This window comes from Streptopelia decaocto, assembly GCF_964273445.1.
Source record: "Streptopelia decaocto genome assembly, chromosome: 9".
Lineage (NCBI taxonomy): Eukaryota > Metazoa > Chordata > Aves > Columbiformes > Columbidae > Streptopelia > Streptopelia decaocto.
The window spans coordinates 3,300,852-3,321,083 of NC_138664.1; the positions used below are offsets into that span (position 1 = coordinate 3,300,852).

General features: G+C 41.7%; 1 protein-coding gene across 1 annotated transcript; it reads right to left on the reverse strand.

Moving 5' to 3' along the window:
• Positions 1-15,854: 15,854 nt before the first annotated feature.
• Positions 15,855-20,024, reverse strand: LOC309443916 (UPF0235 protein C15orf40 homolog; the record flags this gene model as incomplete). The annotated part of the gene is given in 4 exon segments (XM_082061274.1): positions 15,855-16,659; positions 18,677-18,804; positions 19,758-19,947; positions 19,950-20,024. Coding segments are annotated over 4 exon segments (486 nt in total). The 3' UTR covers positions 15,855-16,566.
• Positions 20,025-20,232: the final 208 nt, after the last annotated feature.

The following is a 20,232-nucleotide window of genomic DNA, read 5'->3' on the forward strand; positions in this document are numbered from 1 at the left end:
AGCTCTCAATTCAACTTTAAGGACCTGTATAGTTTACAAAACTTTTCCTCGAAACAATTATGTCAAGAATCTTTTTTTTTTGGCGGGGGGATAGCACGGGAATGAGTTTCTAAATAAATGCATGCCTTGTGCTGGACAGAAAGGGTAACATAATTCAGTATGTATCACCTCCAGCAGTTTCCCCTTAGATGAATTAGTATTTATGACAAAGTCCAGTTGATTGTTTCTCTCAAGCTAAATAAAACCAGTAAGTATTGCCTGCAATTATGGTTTGTGCATTACAACATCCTACTGATGACAAAACTGAAGCTGGTTAACTTTAACATTTGCAACTTCAAACACTACCGCAATGGTTTGCTTTAACAATGCTGGAGATTGCAGGGTAAACATTAAAAGTCAGTGTCTGGAATCTGACTTCTTCCACCTGACATTTGCTCAGACATCATTATTATCATGAATAAAGCAAAAGAAAGATAAATGTTACGTATTAATAAAATGACTGCTACATTACCAAGAGTTTGGATGCCCCAGAAGTTCTGAATACGGCTCTTGCAGCGGTTCTAAATCCATTCCTGAACACAGAGAGCAATTTTGTATGGACTGTTAATTGATACTGAAGAATTATCATGCTAAATTACAGGTGCTGTGGCAAACAATTGAGAAAAACTCTGCAGCTTTTACACAATTTCTTAACTAGAGTTTAAAAAAAAAAAAACGCTAAGCCATTAGATACTTGAAGGCAAAAGAAAGCTCAGAGTAAAAAAGAAAATCTTAGTGTGATTTGTGAGATGCAATCTCAGGAGTGTTCACTGCTATTCAACCTCTATTGTATCCTGCTCTGCAGCGGGGAATAGAAATGCGCAGACGTGCTTTGAAAGGTTAGTTAGAAGCTGAGCTACTTTCAAGAGGCTCTTTAGTAGAGATTTCAGACAGGAGAGACAAGTGTCATTTCTGATACACATATAATCAACACTCAACTTCTAGAACAAAAACCATATTTAATCTCCTACTGTTTAAATAACCTGACTACATTGCAGCAGTTCTATATTTGAATACGTTTAAACTCATTAATTTGCTCAAAAGCATTCTGCTTCACCAAGAAACACGTTCACATTTGCTTCTTATACTTCTTACACTGAGATGTTGCAAGGAAAATTCCTTTCTTATCAGATTTAGGCTGAGGTTTTGTCTGCCACCACCTTTTCCTTTGGGGGAAAAAATCTATAAATCTCTGAATTGCACAACTCTGGGTGAATTTTGTTGGCTGATCCAGCTCATGCAGTCACACCTCCTCTGCAAACAAGACAGGAAGGCACACGAGGCAAGAAGGAGACCAGACTGCTCCTTCCAGCAGCTTCCGACTGCCCCCAGAGCCATTCAACCAAAACGCACCTCGCTTGCCTTTCAGTGGCCAGTCAGGAAAAATTACTGCAATCTGTCCCCTTGTCCCTGAATGTTAGAAGAGAGCTGTATAACCCTGCTTAAATTATGCACAGCACTGATCTTTTGATGACCAGAAGCAAGATGATGGGGTGGATCAGGTTTCCTTGAAAGCACCTCGGAAATACGCAGCCTGAATCCAGAAATACGGATGTAAATCCTGGAGATGAAAACAGGGTCCAGTGGCTCCAGCATTGCCAGGAGAGGAGATGGCAACCGCACTATGGAGGAGCCCCTCGGGAGGGTTATTTTTTCATTAGGCCCCACAGGCTGGGATTTATTTTTGTGTTTATCATGGCTTATATTTGTCTTCAGTAGAGCACGGACTGCTCTTAGTGGTTGTCACTCCTCATTTCTTTATGTGAAACGGTGATGCCAAAGTGTTATTTCTATACAGCTCACCCCCTGACTTCCTAAGTGCTCTCCCCTATTAAAATGCAAATTTATTACAAGAGATGGTAAAAGTTGGTAATAATGACATTTTCCTCTAAGTCCAATAAACACACAACAGGATAAATCATTACCTTTTTTGTTACTTGTACCAAACAGGAATACAAATTAATGTTGGATTTTCCCTAAAAACCAGATGTGTCGTTTTCAAGTAATACTTCAGCAGCTGGATGACTTTTTTCCCCCCCACAAATATGGGTTGGCTTCTTTTTTCACATATTATGTAATTAAAACCTTGCTTCAATAATAAAAGATGAATCAATATCGAGTATCAAAGCTACTCTCGCTCATTGTTTGAAGAAAAAACCCCTCATCTATTCAAAAGATGACTTAAAGTTAAGAAAACAACTGTTACTTGTTACAAAACTACAAAAATAACCAAGGCCAAACCTCATTCATGAAAAAATAATTATTCAAACTGAAACCTGTTACATGTTAAAAGAACCATTAAGACACTAAACTTCTTCAAAGCTCTTTTCAGTGTGAGGGCAGACAATTTGGTTTTTATACACCCACATAAATTAAATAACTTACGATTATAATTAGTACTATTGAGATAAAGGTTAAAAACCAATCATACCATAAGAAGTTTCCCGTAGCTTTTGGCCACCATGCTTCAAGTTTAGGATGATCGGAAAGCAGATGTTCTTTGCCTAATGTTATGTCTGAAGTTTCTTGCTGAAGAAATGCTTGAAATGATATATTTTTTAATTGAAATGTGCTCAATAAAAGAATTAATAGTAATAATTGCCGAGTACAGACAGCCCCAAACTATGACGTATTCTTTTTACAAAATAAAAAGAAAATAAAATTCTCTACAGCAAAGGCCTGGTTTCTAAGTTTTACCCTTCTGTAGTCATCATCTCAATTTATGAATGCCACTGAGACCTAAAACTAAAGTACACTCCAGAACCTGCTTCAGGGGCTTTAAAGGTGTGAGCATCTCCATACGGCAAACGAAAACTCTGGGGGCTCAGATCAGCCCGGTGCAAGCGCTCCGTGTGGACACACGTTCTCCTCTGATCAAGCCCACGTTACTCATTAATAAGCCACACACCTGAAACGTCTGCTCTGAAGCGATGGAGCATCAAGCTTGGGGTGCACACACGCTCTTCTGAACCCCAGCTGCTGCTACACTGCTGGAAGAATAGAAAGGAGCTTAACCTTCAATGGCCAGGGGGCAAATCCTATTTCCCACACCCTGCAGCTCAGAGGATACTTCCATCAGCAGAATGACATTTTGTGCTCTTCTAAGATAAGATGGGAGTGGGAGGGAACGTTGTACAGCCCAAGGAACTGTTGTTTTGTGGCCATTTCCTCATGCATCCTTAATCCTGCAGTGGAAAATAAGTTTTGAGGTTTGATTATTGGTTATCAAGTGACTTTACTGCCACTCCACAGCCTGGGGGAAGAGAACAGCCATTCCTTCCTACCCCACAGACTCCAGGGACCTCCCCGGCATAAAACAAGCCATCGGAATACGGACCTGGAAGCAGTTAAGCAGCTGGCTCATTACACTGGCAGAGTTTCAGTCCTTCAGTAAGGTGGAGAGATCCAAGGGCCGATAAACAAATAGCTGTTGATCACATATCCTGCAGTCTGGTAAATCCAATCAAAGAATCTCTTTCGACCTCACCAGCAGATTTTAATTTTTAGAGACGACACGGCTTCAGCGCTAGGTAATAAAAGATCAGCCTAATCTTACTCCCCTCCATACCTGCATTAGACATGTTCTTGCTACTGGCCTAAAAATATTGTTTAAATCCGACATGGTTTTTACTCTCCTTCCTATCACTACATAGGCATCAGGCTATTTATTTCGGATATATGTTTGACTAGTTCCTTATTCTCTTGAACAGACCCAAAGACAAGCCTTTTAAAGCTACTTTAAAATCCTAAAAAGACAACTTTGCCGCAGCGCCATTCTACCTGAACTACAAAGAACGTTAAAAGGCAAGGGTGTTTTCAAAGACAGAACCAGACACACGTGTTAATTCCCAGCTCAGCTACAAACCACTTGTAATGCTTTTGTGTCTCATCTTCCACCCATTAAAACAGTGGCTAATTCTGCCCTGTTCCCCTCCTCTGTTTTCTGCTTGGCCGCTCCATTTAAAGCACCGGTGTGGTGTACAGCGTATGTCCCGATGCATCAGAAACATTCTGGTGAGGGAATTCATTTGTTCGCCGATCTTAAAATATTTTCTAAACTAAACCCAAACACATTATAGACACTAGGAAGGCAGTGATTTGATTTAAACACTGTCTTTATGTCACTCCACAGTTATATAGCGTGGTACTCAGAGGCTTACAGCTGGGCCTAGCAAGCTCTCAAAGCTAGACCTGCACTAAACAGAAGTGATTCTAATCCTATGGGTGTAGTAGAAAAGCCCTTCAAAAATCTAAATAGCATAAAGACAACCTCGTCATAGCTAAGAGGTATGGGTAGTCCAATTCGATAGTTAACATTGAATTAAAGAGAGGTGAATTAAAAACAAGGGGGCAATCTGTGCAAATCAGATTCCGCATCAATAAAACTTGTGACGGTTACTGTACTGAATGTACTATTAGTTTATATTTAATTGATTTTAAAAACATTAATGCCATCACTATACAATCAAAGCGCAAGTGAGTAAAATTCCAGCCTTATGTAAGTATTACAGTGCTTGCCCTTTTTTAAACCAAGAACATGCAAAAATTTTAATGAGAACTACTAGAATTAAGCATCCAAGTTGCAAAAATATTAAAGCTGTTCTTTGGACCTACAGCAAAAGAAGAGGAAAGAAAATGCAGTGGTAAGGGGAGGAGTGGGTGAGTGAGCTGCGATCAGAAAGCAAAGGTTCTGTTGCAGGAAAAGACTGACAGAACAGCCATTGCAACAAATGCATCTTATTAGAAATACAAAGTCTTCTTCTACAAGACTCTATTGAAAGGTCAGAGTGTCCTTAGTAGCTGAGAAGACAAAATCATCTGACTGAAGGTAAAATACAAATCTATTTAAAAGCTGTTTGTGATTGATGAGAACTGGAAGACAAAGACGGCATCGCAGTCCCTTGGCAAGAAAATGCCTCCAGATGGCATCTCTATCTCATTAATGCTCTGGGGGAGGATCCCAGACAGCCCAGCAGGTCCCGTCATGACTTTGGATTCAAAGCTGTCCACAAACTCAGCTGCTCTTTGGCTCAGCTCCACTTGTGCTGCACATGCCCATGGCACGCACAGAGCTGCAGGGCATCGGCTGATGAATGGCTTTCATGGTGATTTTTGTTTCGTTAGATCACACCTCCTATACTACGTTTTAAAAGGCAGAAACCTGCCTGTAACCGCGCTGCCCAAGACATAGCTCAGAAAACCTGCTCAGGCTCTGCATGTTTTCTGCTACTACTGTATAAACTTCAAGGATTGCTAGAAAACGCTAAGAACTGTTAACATGAAAAGAAATAAAAAGAAAAAAAAAGGAAATTTTAACAAGTGAATGTCAGCTCATTTTTGGTTATTTACGTCTCCCAAAGTGAGCATCAAGATGACCAAAATGTCAACCCTGAGTTAAGACTGTATCAAATACCTGCATCTTGGTCAAATCAGAGCAGGGCTTTACAATAGTCTCGAAATGGAAAAGCCTTTATTCCCTGTCCACCACCAGCCCCTTTCACTCTACCTCTTGTGATGCCACCATCATCCCATCCCTCCAAACACCGCACATTTGTAGTTGCGTTTAGGGTTTTTGGTCCAGTTTAATTTTAGATGCGTCGAGGGACAGATTTTCCACACTTCCCACTGGCAGCTATTCTCTGAACCTCCTGGAGCTCATTGCCAATTCCTTCTTTCTTAACGTTTTAAGTATGGGACCTCTTCCTCCTCTACACTCTTCATCATCAGCTATGGATTCATTACTTTGATGCAGCTTCATTGTGCAACAGCGTGTGGCAATGACCTCAGAGTATTTTTGTCCACACCACTAGAGATAACAGCAGCTTATTCAGGGCTGCCCGTTGAGTTCAGGAGAGCCCAGGATCCTTACAGCACTGACTGAAATCCTCTGCTACTGCTTGCAAGAGAGACGAGTTTCATGTGGCAATCTCCATTTAACTACACATTAACACCTCAGTTTCAACAGCTGAGAGCATGTTATTTAACAAGAGAAAATGACTATAGGTAATTAAAAAAAAATACATTGACACCTCACTAGGATTTGTCTGGGTTAACACAGATGGGGTGGAGAACAGTATGGACCTGAAAACAAGCAAAGGGTCCAAAGAGTAGAATTTATTTGAATTCCTACGGATTAAGCTTCTAAATAAACCACATTCTTTTTCTGTGAGTATAACAGATATAAATACATAGGAGCAGTCAGTCCCCTGCAGCATGCTGAGAACCTAAACAAATGTTATAACGCATGAAGGATCTTGTGCGTATAACATCTGCATCACAACTGGGGTGGGAAGTGCCACGCTGGGTCTGTGCCGTTCCAAGGCTGACGATGCTCTGCCGGTCCCCGTGACGATGGCCCCCGGTCCCCGTGATGATGCCCCACGGGTCCCCGTGACGATGCTCTGCCGGTCACTGTGACAATGGCCCCCGGTCCCCGTGACGATGCTCTGCCGGTCCCCGTGACGATGCTCTGCCGGTCCCCGTGACGATGCCCCACGGGTCCCCGTGACGATGCTCTGCCGGTCCCCGTGACGATGGCCCCCGGTCCCCGTGACGATGGCCCACGGGTCCCCATGACGATGCTCTGCCGGTCCCTGTGACGATGCCCCACGGGTCCCCGTGACGATGCCCCACGGGTCCCCGTGACGATGCCGGCCTGCGGGCAGCACTGCAGCGTGCACAGTTGGGTAACGGGGCTGATTATCTGCTGCCAGATGACAAACTGCAGATTCCCATGCAGTAACGGCAAGGCCTTCTATTCTAATTAGCAAAACGCTGTAGCAGAATCACTGATCTGTAGTTATGATTCTGTTTAATTCAATAAATTGTTTACTTTGCGTTGACATCTTACTCTGTTTCCAAGTCAAACTAACACGTCGCTTCAGGTTCCTAAGATAAGCAATACATCCTGAATACTGATACAGGCCAGAACGTGATTATACTAAAATCAGTTCACAAATCCCCTTCATTGGCCTTTTGTCAGGAAACTTCACTATAAACAAAAGGAAGTAAAGGAATAAACTGAAATCAAACATAGTATGCTAAAGGAACAATTAAAATGGGTATTTTACTTCACCTTTGTAAGCTGCTAAGAGCTCTCATATTTACATGGCTTTAAATGATAATGATTTTGACGACAAACATTTTTCCCTCTGTGAAAGGTATTAGCAGGAAATTGAAAAGCTGAAGGAGAATGAAATTGCATTATTCACATTTGTTATGAGCCCAATCTAACTGTGCAGTGGGAGAGGTATTTATCATGCGCAGCCTGTCCTCTTTGGATGCCTTCTTCCAATTTGGAGTGGCAGCACTGTGCGTTAAAGGATCATTAACCAAAGTCATGTACATCATCTCTCCCTGACAAACGAACACTGTAAACACAGCAACAGCCACAGAGACACTGTGTTATCAGGGCCCAATGCAGACCTTGTAGTTCACACAAGATAAAGCAGACAGACTAAACTACCCAAAAGAAATCCTGTTTCCCTCGAAAGTAGCCATCCCAGAGAAAGGGGATGGAGCTGGTCCCTCTGACCTGCAGAGCACAGAACCTGCACAGACCCCTCTGGCCTGGGGTCCTGGCCATCCTAAGGCTTTGCACAACCTATTTCATTACCTGGCTTCTAGATGGATGATGTTCTTATCCCTTGTATTCACACAAAGTCTCAAGCACATAACAGGAGCTTTACACCGTGAACACATTTTGAAAGAAGATGGGAGATAAATACCACCTTACCCTGGCTTGTACAAACCACGATGTTGGGACTGAGTATCATTTCACAGAACAAAGGGCTGGGTCATAGAGACACATCATACAATGTCTGCGCATCAGCACGCTACGAAAATTTTGAAATAAGGTTGTAACCCTGGCTACATAGAGTGACAAAGCAATCAGACCCCATGGTGAGTGGCATATTGAGGTACATGGAAGAATTGCTTTCTTCAGTTATATTCCTGTGTCTGGGTACTAAACGCAGCATCTCTGACTACCAACCGCAGTCAGATGCAACGCACTTACAGAATTACAGAAAACTAGTTTTTGAAACTGAGTTCATTCCTGTTTAGTTTTTCCCACGTGAACCTGTCTTTTATATGGCACTCTTGGCCCCTATCACGGAGGGGCTGATACATGCCTCAGCAATTTGGAAAACATCTTTGGTTGGCCTTTCTGCCATAGCAGACAGGAACACAACATCTGGGGTGGCGAAGAAAACTGAGCAAGATTTTCAGCTCATTCTAGGAGTCTCATGATCTACTTTAAGTCTTTTTTCCATTACTATTTAATGGCATTATAATTACTTTAAATCTCTAGCGTTCAGAATAGCCACAAAACAAACACAACCTTGATTATGCTCTTATTATTATTTGTATTAAAGTGGCAACAAGAGACACTGCACTTTACCAAAGGAAGAGAGGAACATGCACCTCCAAGAACCTGCATCTAATCTAGAATGAGAATTTGTAGGTTGTTACAAAAGACAAAAGACCTGCGGAGAAGGACAAAATACAGAGGTTGCTAACCCTAGTTTATATGCCTCTTTTTTCTTACTTTAGAAGTCTGACATTCTTCTTTGGAAAAGATCCTGTCCTTCGTGAAACCAGAAACAATCAGCAGTCCTAGTCTCTAGAATTGGCTCAAACCTTATTGTTTAGGACAAGCTCTTCTCTAAAATCCTTAAATACGGTTATCTCCCCTGCTGCCAATCCAACACTTACAATAGTCTTGATAGCTTATTCTGTGCTGCCAAACCTGCCTCCAGTCACACATTTTTGTTGCAACTAAGAAGTCACAGATTTATTTATCCTCTACAACTATGGGCTGTATTTATCCTCTAGAACTGAACAGGCATGTAGCAGTAGACCAAAGGCTCCTTTGCGGAGAAAGCACATCAATTTGGAAGAAACAAAGAGGGGTGTCTCTTCTGTTCCATGCTGCTTGCAGACGGGAAAGCAAAAGAAAACAAGTGATTGATTTACCCTCTCCCATACTACACTATTGAACAAGTCAGTTAGTTGGAAGACCTGATTTTACCACTCCCAAGTGATTTCACTTCCACCTTGAAGTGCCATCCCCTTTTGGTATTTGTACTTTTTGAACAGTAGAAATTAATGCAGCAGAGGGGCTAGGTCTAAAATTCAGAGATGAAAGCTGGCAGCGATGGGTATGAACCTCACAGATTTCAAACTTCTAATTAGACTCTTAACACTTGCTTTTCTGACACAGAAATAGAAGAGCGTGTCTCGTATTTAGAAACAATTTTTAATACAGTCCACAGTTATCTTCTCTAGCAGAGCGAACTCGCACTGTATGCACTAACCTGAACGAGCATTTCTGGCAGCAGCTCCTCCCATGGCCAAGAGCCTGAGCCCCAGCCTTGCCAGTTCGGCATAACGGGAACCTGCGGGAGAATTCACGGTCCTTTGGACCAAGCTCTGCAATAAGACAAGACCTGGGAGTCGCGGGTGCCAAGGGCACGTTCCAGCCTCTCGCAGCAATTGCACAGCGCCAGCCCTGACTTGCTGTGAAGGATAATAGTTCAGACACCAACATGAGAAAATACTGGCAAACCGTAACTGCCTTTGTAGAATCAATTCACTCAAACGAGAAGGGAAGGTGGAATAGATCAGCTAGCTATGAGCAGCTCACCAACTTTTCCATCTGAATTTGTATATTAACCCACACAACTCTAAATAAGAACAGCATCAGTAGATGCTTTTTCTATATTACGCATCAATGGCCCTTACCTGAATACATCATTTCAGAAGATAATCTTTCCCTCCTGAAAAACTTCAGATTTAAGGGCTCGGGAGTCACACTAAGAGAGCCACAGGTAATATAATTTCCCACCTAGATTCATAGATTGCAAGTAAAAATAACTGTGAAAGTTATATTGTGAATTATTAGATTTACAGTCTGAAAACATGACAGGTTTTTTTCCCCATTCTGACTTAAGTGCCAAACAGCAGAGCAGGTGCTAGAAAATACCTGGAGGTTTTCACACCCTCTATTCTGCACATGTTTTCCCCAGCAGAGCTTAGAAGGACACGCAGCACGTACCTCCAACAAGCCAAGCAAAAGTGCTCCCAGCAAATGACCCTTGATTAATGTAAATTATACCCCTTCTTTCCCCTCTCCCCACCATGTTTAATTGTCTTTCTTTCTGGATTACAGAAATTGATACAGAAAGTATCCAAACCCAGGAATCAAACAAGTTCTGTTTCTTCAGAGAGTCTAATCAAGGGATCTCCCACCGGATAACTGCAGGACAAAGCCTAAAACCCAGCCTGGAAATAGATCTGATCTGAAAATTAACTAAAAGAAACTGCTTATTTAAGTTTATAAGCCTAAGTGTGTAAAACCTGAAGCATTTCACTAAATTATTCCCCAGGTGAAAAGACCAAGTAGTTCCAACCAAATGTTTTCCATATAAAAGGTTGTTAAACACCATTTTCCATAAAACACTGCTTTAGTGGAGCTTTTCTTCACAGCCTTGTGACATGAACAGTGTTGCAGAAAACATTCTGTTTCTTGTAGAGGTCTCTCTTATAGCAAGATCAGAGAAAAAATACTTTCAAATTCAGATTTGCAATGGCAAACCCCATAAAGCTGGCAGAAAGGCTCATGGCAAGCTCTAGTATTACACATTGTTTTTGTTTCTTTAAGTGCATATCTCATGTATACCAACACCTTCAATGACAGGTTCACTTTATTTTTCCAGATGTAGAATTTATATACTTTTAAAATTACACAAAGTTGTTTTTAATTAGATTTTACACCTTCTCCACTTTTACACACACAGGCATTTGGCTACTAAAAGACTGGCCTTGCTACACATCCACAACTTAATGACAGCTGTTCTCAAATTGGTGTTTGCAGATGCTCTAATTTCCCATTTATCCTCTGCCAGAAATATTGCCTAGCACTGTATTAAATCAAGAAAAAAAATGTACACTAGCTGATATGTGACAGCAATCACAGCAAACAATTCAGACAGTTGAGAACATCATTATAAGCTGATCATCTTTTAAAAATATTTAACAAAATGCTCCTGGGTCTGCTTTAGTAGCTGAACCTGAACTCAGCAAGGAAGCGACTGAGCAAAATCAGACATTCTCATTAAATAAAATTAGCCAAGTGCAATTTGCCTGGCTGGTCCCCTCTATGTATTAGCATTTATATTCAGCCAGTGATGAGCTGAAACAAAGAGAAAAAAGATCCCCCCAAAACTCATAAATCTATCAGGTTTATTAGTTACAGATTGCACTTCCATTGTAAAAAGGCAGCTAAGGAACAGCTGAAATACTGGAGAAAATTGTGCATTCAGAAGTGCACCCTATTAGCAAATAGCAATCTTTCCTCATAGCAGGAGCATGACCTCACATACACACTCGCTGATTGCTGTCAGACTTAGTGAAGACAAAAGGAGACATTTTATTAAAGGGCAAAAGCCAGAGGGCTACACAGAGCAGCTGTGGGGCCCCAGTGGAAGGGACAGGTTTGCCCTCTGATAGCAGGGATCACATCACAAGCTCTTTTTTCCCCTCCTTCCACAATGAATGCATCTCAAAGTGCTGCCAGGCCCAAGAAACAGAAATGCAGTGGCCTCTAGGGACATAAGCATCAGCAGCAATGCTAATGCGACAAATAAAGAGCAGAAACAATTCAGCCCGGTCCTGCTGGAGGGCATTTACCTGGAACAGCTGCAGCAAAACTAAAGGTGAGAGGCAAGAGGTCACACGAACCCAAGGCACAGAGATGTCAGCAAGGCACCCGCTTGAGCTGAACGTGTGTGGTGACATCGCTATCAAATTTAACCCTGCAGACCTGCTGAACACCAGTAAAGATGCAGAGAACTTCGTAGATTTAAAGACGAGCTATTGAAAGCAGTTCCATAGAAATAGCTTGTTTTATAAAATCCAACTTGCCAATGCCCCTTTCAGGCAGACGGGCACCAAGGCTGCCCTAACGTGGACCGGGAGCTCTGAATTTTGTTAAACACAATTCTTTAATGCATCCCGATTTGCAAAGCGTTACAGCAATGAAAGCACAAAGAAAAAGGCATAACACGCCTTCCCACGTGCACGTGTACTAGGCAATACAACAAAGGCAGCTTAATGACAATCACCCCAGAACTACACTTTGTAACCCCAGCTATTCTCTTAAGGCAGACAACTGCTTTATCTGAGCAGCACAAAATGAGGCTTTGACCCTCTGTTGTTCATTCCAACATTCTTTTCTCCTTTAAGTCCACCATTCTCTTCACAGCATGTTTCTATAGTGACCAGCTGCTAAATTGGTAATATATTTCCCTTTCCACCTGCCTTACTTCAGACTCGGAAACTCAAAATGTTATTCAAACAACATCCAAAAAACTGAGCCTTGAGCTGCAGTAAGATGGCATGATAGACTACTCCATCACTAACTTCCCCAGCTCTTGAGAAAACACAAAACCCAATAAATGCAGTATTTATAGATGAAAACAAAATTCTTCATGGCTCGCTAACAATTACTTGAAAAGCTAATACATAAAAGACCAGGAAGAAATTAATTCCCAGCACCTTAGAGAAGTATCAGACTCCTTCTTTCAGGCAAGTACTTCATAAATTCAGCAGCTTCTTGAATGTTTATTCTGCCGTGGTGACACTAACAGCACTTTGCCCCAAGTGCAGCAGCCTTCCTAGAGAATGATAACCAAGATGTGCCTTACATACGGGTAAATCACTGTTCCCAGAAGGAGACAGAGGAGCACATTTTTATAATGGCTAATAAGGCAATGAATCATCCTCCTGAGATAAAGGCTGAAAACATTTAGAGAGCAATATAGTAGGCTGAAACAAATTTAAAAAGGGACTCAGCTAGTTCAAGTTTTACATATGCAAACAAACAGTATGAGAGGGGAAACACAGAGAGAGACGTGAAGTAATGAGCAGAAAGATCAGGTGTATCTATCTTCCTGGAGGCTGAAAGAAGTAAGATATTAAACTGTGCTTTCTGGTAAATTGCCACTGCCAGTTATTGACAAAGTTGTCAATTATACAGGGTTATTTAGACTGATGATACCTGAAGAAATGGGGATTTAGAAACACTGGAGCTAGCAGGAGAGATAAGAATGCACTGCAGATGATAAATGGAGTGGATTGGAAGTAAAAGAGCAAAGAGGCCACCTTCAGAGTGTACAATTAAATAACCTTAATTAGAATATTAGAGCACTGCAATGAAACTATATACCTAGTTTCAAAGTTGGATTTTAGAAAATAACTGTAATTGAGTGGATGAAAGAACAAGAATCTGTACCATAAGATTGCCTGGCATAAAATTTATTCAGATAACTTCTATTTTGCTAATGTTTAAATAACTTAATTATATTTAAAAAAAATGCACTGACTGCCGAGGTCTGTAAGCAGCAAGATATTAAATCACCATTAGACAGATTTTACTGAAATTGGTCAGACAATGCATAAGGAAGTCAATAGTAGGATTTCAAGTAGCTGAGTAATTACACTGCTTAAAAAAAGGATATGCTTAGGCACAGGGATAAAGCAGGGACCAACAAGCAAAAGCTGGGTAGCAACTGGCACCATGGTGTTTTTAAACTGGTCTAGGAGTAAGAGTTAAGTTTTATTCTGAGATGAGGGATGTGAGAAGTCTTTGGAAATTTTTGGAAGGAGCCTCCTACAGTAGCATAAAGCTCCGTTCTTTTAGAAATATACTCTGCTGAAAAGTTAGGGATGTTTTCCACCGCAATTTTCTCAAGAGAATGAAAGATATTTCACTGTGTTCATGAAGAGATAGTTGACAGGTTGGGATTTTAATACAAGATTTGAAAGAGCTAGGCCTAAATCACAGTTTTAACATTAACTTGTTTGGTCTGCTGTTTCAGTCTTAAGTGAGACAGGGCACTACTCCCAGAACTTAATTTCCATCCCTCTACTTTGCTGCTGTGGCTTTTTTTACACAATCACTGAGGCCTCAACTGTGCAGCCTCCAGCAACAGAAGTTCAGGCTTCAATCCATGCCACCGATAATATTTCTGCTTCCTAAGAAGCAATGCTAAAAATCAGCCAGCCGCAACAAGTTTTGAAAAAATACTGTATGACTGCACTGGACAGATTAAAGTGAGTCTGAAATGCCATATTACAATCCAGACAAAAGACAAAGTACTTGACTTGGCCGAGCACAAAGCCAGTGTTATATAAATGGCTCCTCCCTCCTCCGCACTTGTAAATGCCATAGGAAACAGAAGGGCAAAGGGGAGCAGGGCACGGTGGTTGTTCCCCCAAGGACTAATAAACTTCCTAGCTGAACGGTACTTTTCTCCTCATTGACAAGTGATGAATATGACAATATGCCTGGCTCACATTACATAAGAACGACAGCATAATACACTGAAGTCACCCTATTTTTCTTTGAGTTACTTTAACTGCTTAGGAAGATGCGGAATGGCAGCGGAAGGGGTTTAGGAAAGGCGAGAGCTCTGAAGCAGACGCTGGCAAAGACACCAGGAAGAACCTGTTGACAAGACAGGGAGAACTGAAAGATTAAACTGGCTCTTGTTGTAGATAATCATAACTGAAGACAAACGTACTTCAGAGAAGAGCCTGCCCAGCTCCTCCCCCAGCCTGGGTCTGAAGTCATGGGAAAGTGTAACACATTATTTCAATACAGTATATAATACATAGAATGTAACACATGGTATTTGCATTCAAATTAAATCTTTATAATGACTGTTGCAGCATCTAATTCAAAATATCTTATAAATGCAGGATTCCTCAGTTTTAGATTGCTCTTTTCCACTCACAATAAAAAGCAGTTTAGGAAATAAGAAAAATTAATAAATACGTAGTTTTGGCTTACTTTGCTTTAATTTTCCTGCAAGACATGGTACCCTCTGCTGGCCAAGAACAGATGAAACAGCAAGGAGCCATGAATCAAAACTGACACAACAGTAAAACAAAACCAGCCTATACAGACTGAACAGGATAAATAACCAAAGGCAACTGAGGCAACATACGGCTGACCAAAAGCCTGAGAAAATACAGAACCCAGATGTGAACCATCACACAAACAGCACTCACAATTTAGACTGAGCTCTCCAAACACTGTCCAAAGAAGAAAATAGCATTTTTAATAACATCTTTAAAACAAGTCACCTTGAAGGAGCTGTCATCTTGACAAGCACCAGTTCTCGCACTCTAAAAACAATTGCTGCAATATTCAGAATAACAGGAAGCAGAAAGAATTTCCTAAAGCAAAAGACATTTATCCATGAAAAACTAAATTATGAGCTATGAAGTCTGCACTGCATGAAGCTGGTAAAGAAATATAGCTGCAACTTTTGCCTTCATAACATTGTTTTCCAGAAGCAGGTGTGACAAACCTTAAGCAAAGCTTCAGAACGGTTTTTCTTTTTAAATTTAGGCATTACATTTATACATACATGTTTTGAAGTATGACCACCATAGTAAAGATAGAACAATTTAATACATCAGCAGCAATGTAGATTAAAAAGCAAACTCCTACCAGAGACATGTGCAATATCACATCCATGTTTGGGAAATACTAGTTAAATGTTAGGCTGACCTCCGAAGCTTGACTGAGAAGTTAAGCCACCTCGTTACCTTGAGACTGGAATATAGTTGCCCATTTTGTTTTAGACTTCTTGTTCTGTTCTATGAATGACTCCACTCAGTTCTCTGTGGGCTGGAATACCAGGGAAATATTGCAAAAAGAGACCTGTTTAAAAATCACATTCTAATAAGGGACTTCTAGGGAACTTTTTTTTTTTTTAATATAAACACAAAACAAAGTTTGGTAATACTTTTCACCCCTTTTATTAAAAATAGTCATTACACTTGACACACATTTGGTAAAGATACATGATTTTATCTTCGCTTTTCAGGAAACTCACTACGCAGCATTATGAAGTGACACTGTATATGCAATTACCAGGCTCTGGGTCAGTTTTTCATACTGTAAACTTTCGGTTTTGTTTCAGTTGCTTGGGTGATTCCACTTCTAACTTGCCTGTGTGATCAACAACAGCATATTGGCCTCAAATATGTTTATTTTAGATGAACATATGTGCACACAGTGCAAAACTGCACCCTGAAGAGAACATTCTTCTAGGGTCTTTACCATCCAGACAGACTCATCCTTTTGCATCACTTTTCACATTGAAACATGTCACCCCAAGCCTTTCACTTCGTTAAAGTTTGTTTCACTAAGAAACAAGCTTTCTAAACTGTTTGTTGAGAAAGCAGGAAAAAGGACAAATCTTACCAAAAGGAAATTCTCCAAAGGGGAAAGTCCGTAGTGACAGAAGCAGATACGGAGCCTCAGTAAAGACAAGTTTTTCTAACCAAACCAACACAAAAACTTCAACTATACAGCAGTCATATTAACAAGAGGGGATAGAAGCAGCATCTATCCTTAGACATTACCCACTTTCTCAACAGGACTAGATTTATGTAAGAAAGATCATCAGTCTGTTTACCAAGATGCCTTGTCCCATTTGCTCTGGTTTTAGGTCAACTGGAAGCTTCTTTTTTCAGTTTTTCTAAAATTTCATCTGGTGTCATTGATGCCAAAATCTTCACCACTTTGTCACGTGATTTACCACCCTGGTTTAGACACACACACAAAAAACATCTTTCAGAGAATCAGCACCAAAAACACATTCCAAAAATATCCCACTGTAACGCCAACATATCAGGTACTTCAAAACAATTCTTAAAACATTGGTATGCAGAATTAACAGTGGTAAGAGATAGTTCATCAGTGTCCTTTCTAGTAATTTGAAAGGTAGAAAACAATGCCTATTTTCCTTTTAAAATTGAATACAGCTCCCAGAGCATGCCCTGAATTGATGTTCTTTTTATAGGCTGGATCGAAGAGCAAGGAATGGTAAGTTGCCGTAATTCACTTTTATCATCTAGAAGCAAGACTCCAACTGATAAGCATTTTTGTTTTTTAAAAAAAGTGTGTGTGTGTGTATATATATATATATATATATTTGATAACTGTGTATTTTCAAATCTTCTGAGTTGTATCCCACAGAGTATAAGGCACTCTAAAGCTAAGTTCTCAGGTTGATAATATCAACTAAATGAAATCACATCTCGTATAACCTATAAGACATTCAGATTCATACAACAGTTATTTTAAATATTATTGACCTGTTTTTCTATCACTGGAAATAAGGCTATTTTACATAGGAACTGGCAAATCTGCAACCTCATTTCATATTGCCTGAAGACACAACTTTGCTAGTATTCAGTAAACCATGAGAAACGAGTTGCTTGTTAATCTGCAGCCTGGCAGAAAGCTTGAAATGCCCACAATGGCCATCCTGAAGGAGGAAAAAGTCCTTTACTATACAGAACTATAGCATGAAATTTAAAATTAAAAATAGACTTCGGAAGCAGTCTGGCTGGCTGATGATGAAAATCAAGGTCCTTGCATAGAAATCTGGTAACCTCAGTTTTGTACCAGATCGTTTCCCATTAATTTCCCAATTTGGATTGGTCTTGTTAATGTTAGCACTTACCATAAAGCAAGCAGCACATAAGAGAGCAACCAGTACCACAATTCACTTGCTGTTTACACTTGGCAGATCAGGATGGAAAAATCTAAGCCACAGGTAAAATACAGACTGTAACACAATGCTTCACTAAGAACAAACAGTGGCTTGTGAAAAGCAAACACGAGCACGTAATTATTTGGACACTGTAGGTCAGAACAACTGAGTCACGAAGGTCAGACAACACCGGTCCCTTTTATGTTCAGCTCTGCTTAGCACTTATGAGAATAATCTAGTCAAACCCGAACATACCTTTAAGGTAGGAAAACAGTGTTATCTGTAAAACATTGATAAGCAAATGAAGTAGTTTGCCCATAATTCAGAGAAAACAAGAATCAAATCTTTGCACCTCTACCTTCTGGCAATACAATGCTCAATTCATTGACCACATTGCCATTTACCACTGTCCTTTAACAGAGTTCTACAACTACTACATTAAACCAACAGAAAAAAATTAAAAAGCACAATTTCGCATTGTGCTCTTATGTTCATAAACTATAAATGAACATGGCTGGAAAGACCGGCTTTAAGTACAATGAATTAATAAAACAAATTATTTATTCAGTGCAATGAATAAAACAAAGAGTTTCCACTCAAAGTCAAGACATGCAAATTCTAATACAAAGAAGTTCTTGAGTCCCTGCTATAGTTCAAGTGCTTATATATGCTCTTGGCTATATGACAGTCCATTGTCAGAAAATTTTCATTCAAATACAGAAATTACTTCTGAAAATTAAGAAGCACAGATTTTATGAACTGCATTTGACATGAAAACGAGAGAATTTTTGAAGAACACAGAAAACACAAACCACTCAGGTTTGGAAAATACATCATGATGAGAACTACTCCGCCTCTAAAGAACTCAAGATCTGTTGTGGCTCTTACACTGTGTTTGTTCGCAGTGAATCATTCCACTAACTTGGCTAAACACCTTTAAAGTATCTTTTGGACTCGACTTGGAGAACAGCTCCCAGTACTCAATGAGTAAGCTTCAAAATCTTAAATTTAAATTGCAGTAGGGCAAGAATGAAAGGGGGAAAAAAAAAAAGAGGAGGTACCTTGTCTAAAGTAATGTCACTCTTCTTCACTTCTAGCACCTTAGAGAGGTAGCGACACAGCTCTGCGTTTGCCTCCCCTTCTGATGGAGGTGCAGCAATAGCTACACCTACTGCTTCAGCTGTCACATCTGTAACAAATATTTAAGGATTTTACACTCAAAACGTTTAAAACATCTACTTACAGTCTCCTATAAAGTGAATATTTATGTTTTCAAAGGCACTTCAATTTCATACAAAACAAACTTGTAGAATAGCGGGTTACAATATTTTTACACTTCCCAAATTCCCTTACAGAAAGGCTGTTGGCCAGTACAGTGATAACCCCTCAATACCAAGAGCAGTGAAGCCTCCAGAGCCGTATCCGAGCGCAGCCGTGAACCACCCATTTTCACACACCCGCGCACGGTTCCAAGCTGCCTCTGCTGCCCATTCTGCTGCAAGTGCAGTCCAGCTCAGCGTCACGGAACACAATACAGATCAGGGTACCCCACCCCAAAAATCATGAGAAATAAGCGTGCCCCCAGCCTGACCATCAACCATTTCCTTGCATTGCCAACTGAGCCTGAACACTCTAGTCCAGCCCACTACATTTGCCTCATATATGTATCTGTATTTAAAAGTTTACATTTGTACGTGAGCAAAACGAGACTTGTAGAACAGAACACATTTTATCAGCTCAATTTTTTACAGTTTGGGGGAAAACGCCCAGCCTCCTGGCATACAGAGAGCACACACACAGCCAGGGCAGACGGAGGCGCTGCTCAGCGTGTGCTGTTACTCTGTCAAAAATAAAGCGTACAGGGGAACTCACACCGTGCTAGCGGCACCACCTAGCGTTACCTGCCCGGGAGAGCCACTCCTATCTTCTCAGAAAAGTGTAAAATTATTACTTTCTTTAGCTTTTTTTTTTTTTCCAGCTTATGGGTTAGAGACAGGCTGCAGAACCGTCAGAAAAGAGACGTCCAGAGCGCGAGAGGCCGCGCTGCTCCTCAGGCGAACCCGGCCCCCGCACCCCGCTGCCCGGCGGCCTCAGAGCCCCGTTCCCCGGCCGGCAGCACCACGGCCGGCCGGGCAGACCCACCTGTGACGGCGCTGCACCGGGCGCCGGGCTTGGCGCGAACCGCCACCCTCACACAGCCGTCCCCCGCCAATACCACCGGCCCCGCGGCAGCGCCCGGTTCCGCGGGCTCCTTCCCGGATCCCTTCCCCTGAAACAGAGGAACAGGCGCGGTCAGGGCGGCCGCCACCCGCCCCACAGCCCGGCCCTTCCCTCAGCCTGCCCGCGCACCTTTCGGGGCATGGCCCCCGCGCCGCTCCACAGCCGACGGCGGCCCGCGAGGGACAGCATAGCGCGGGCGGCCCTTCCGCCAACACCGCCTGGCCCCGCCCCCGAGGCGCCAGGCTCCGCCCCCCCTGCCGCGCCTGCGCGCTGCGCCGGTCCGCATGTGCCGGGAGCGGCTCTGGGGACCCGGGCAGCGGCACCCCCGGCGCCCCGCAGCGGGCCCGGCTGGCAGCAGGGCGCTGTCCCCGCCCGTCCCGGCTCCAGCCAGGCCCCC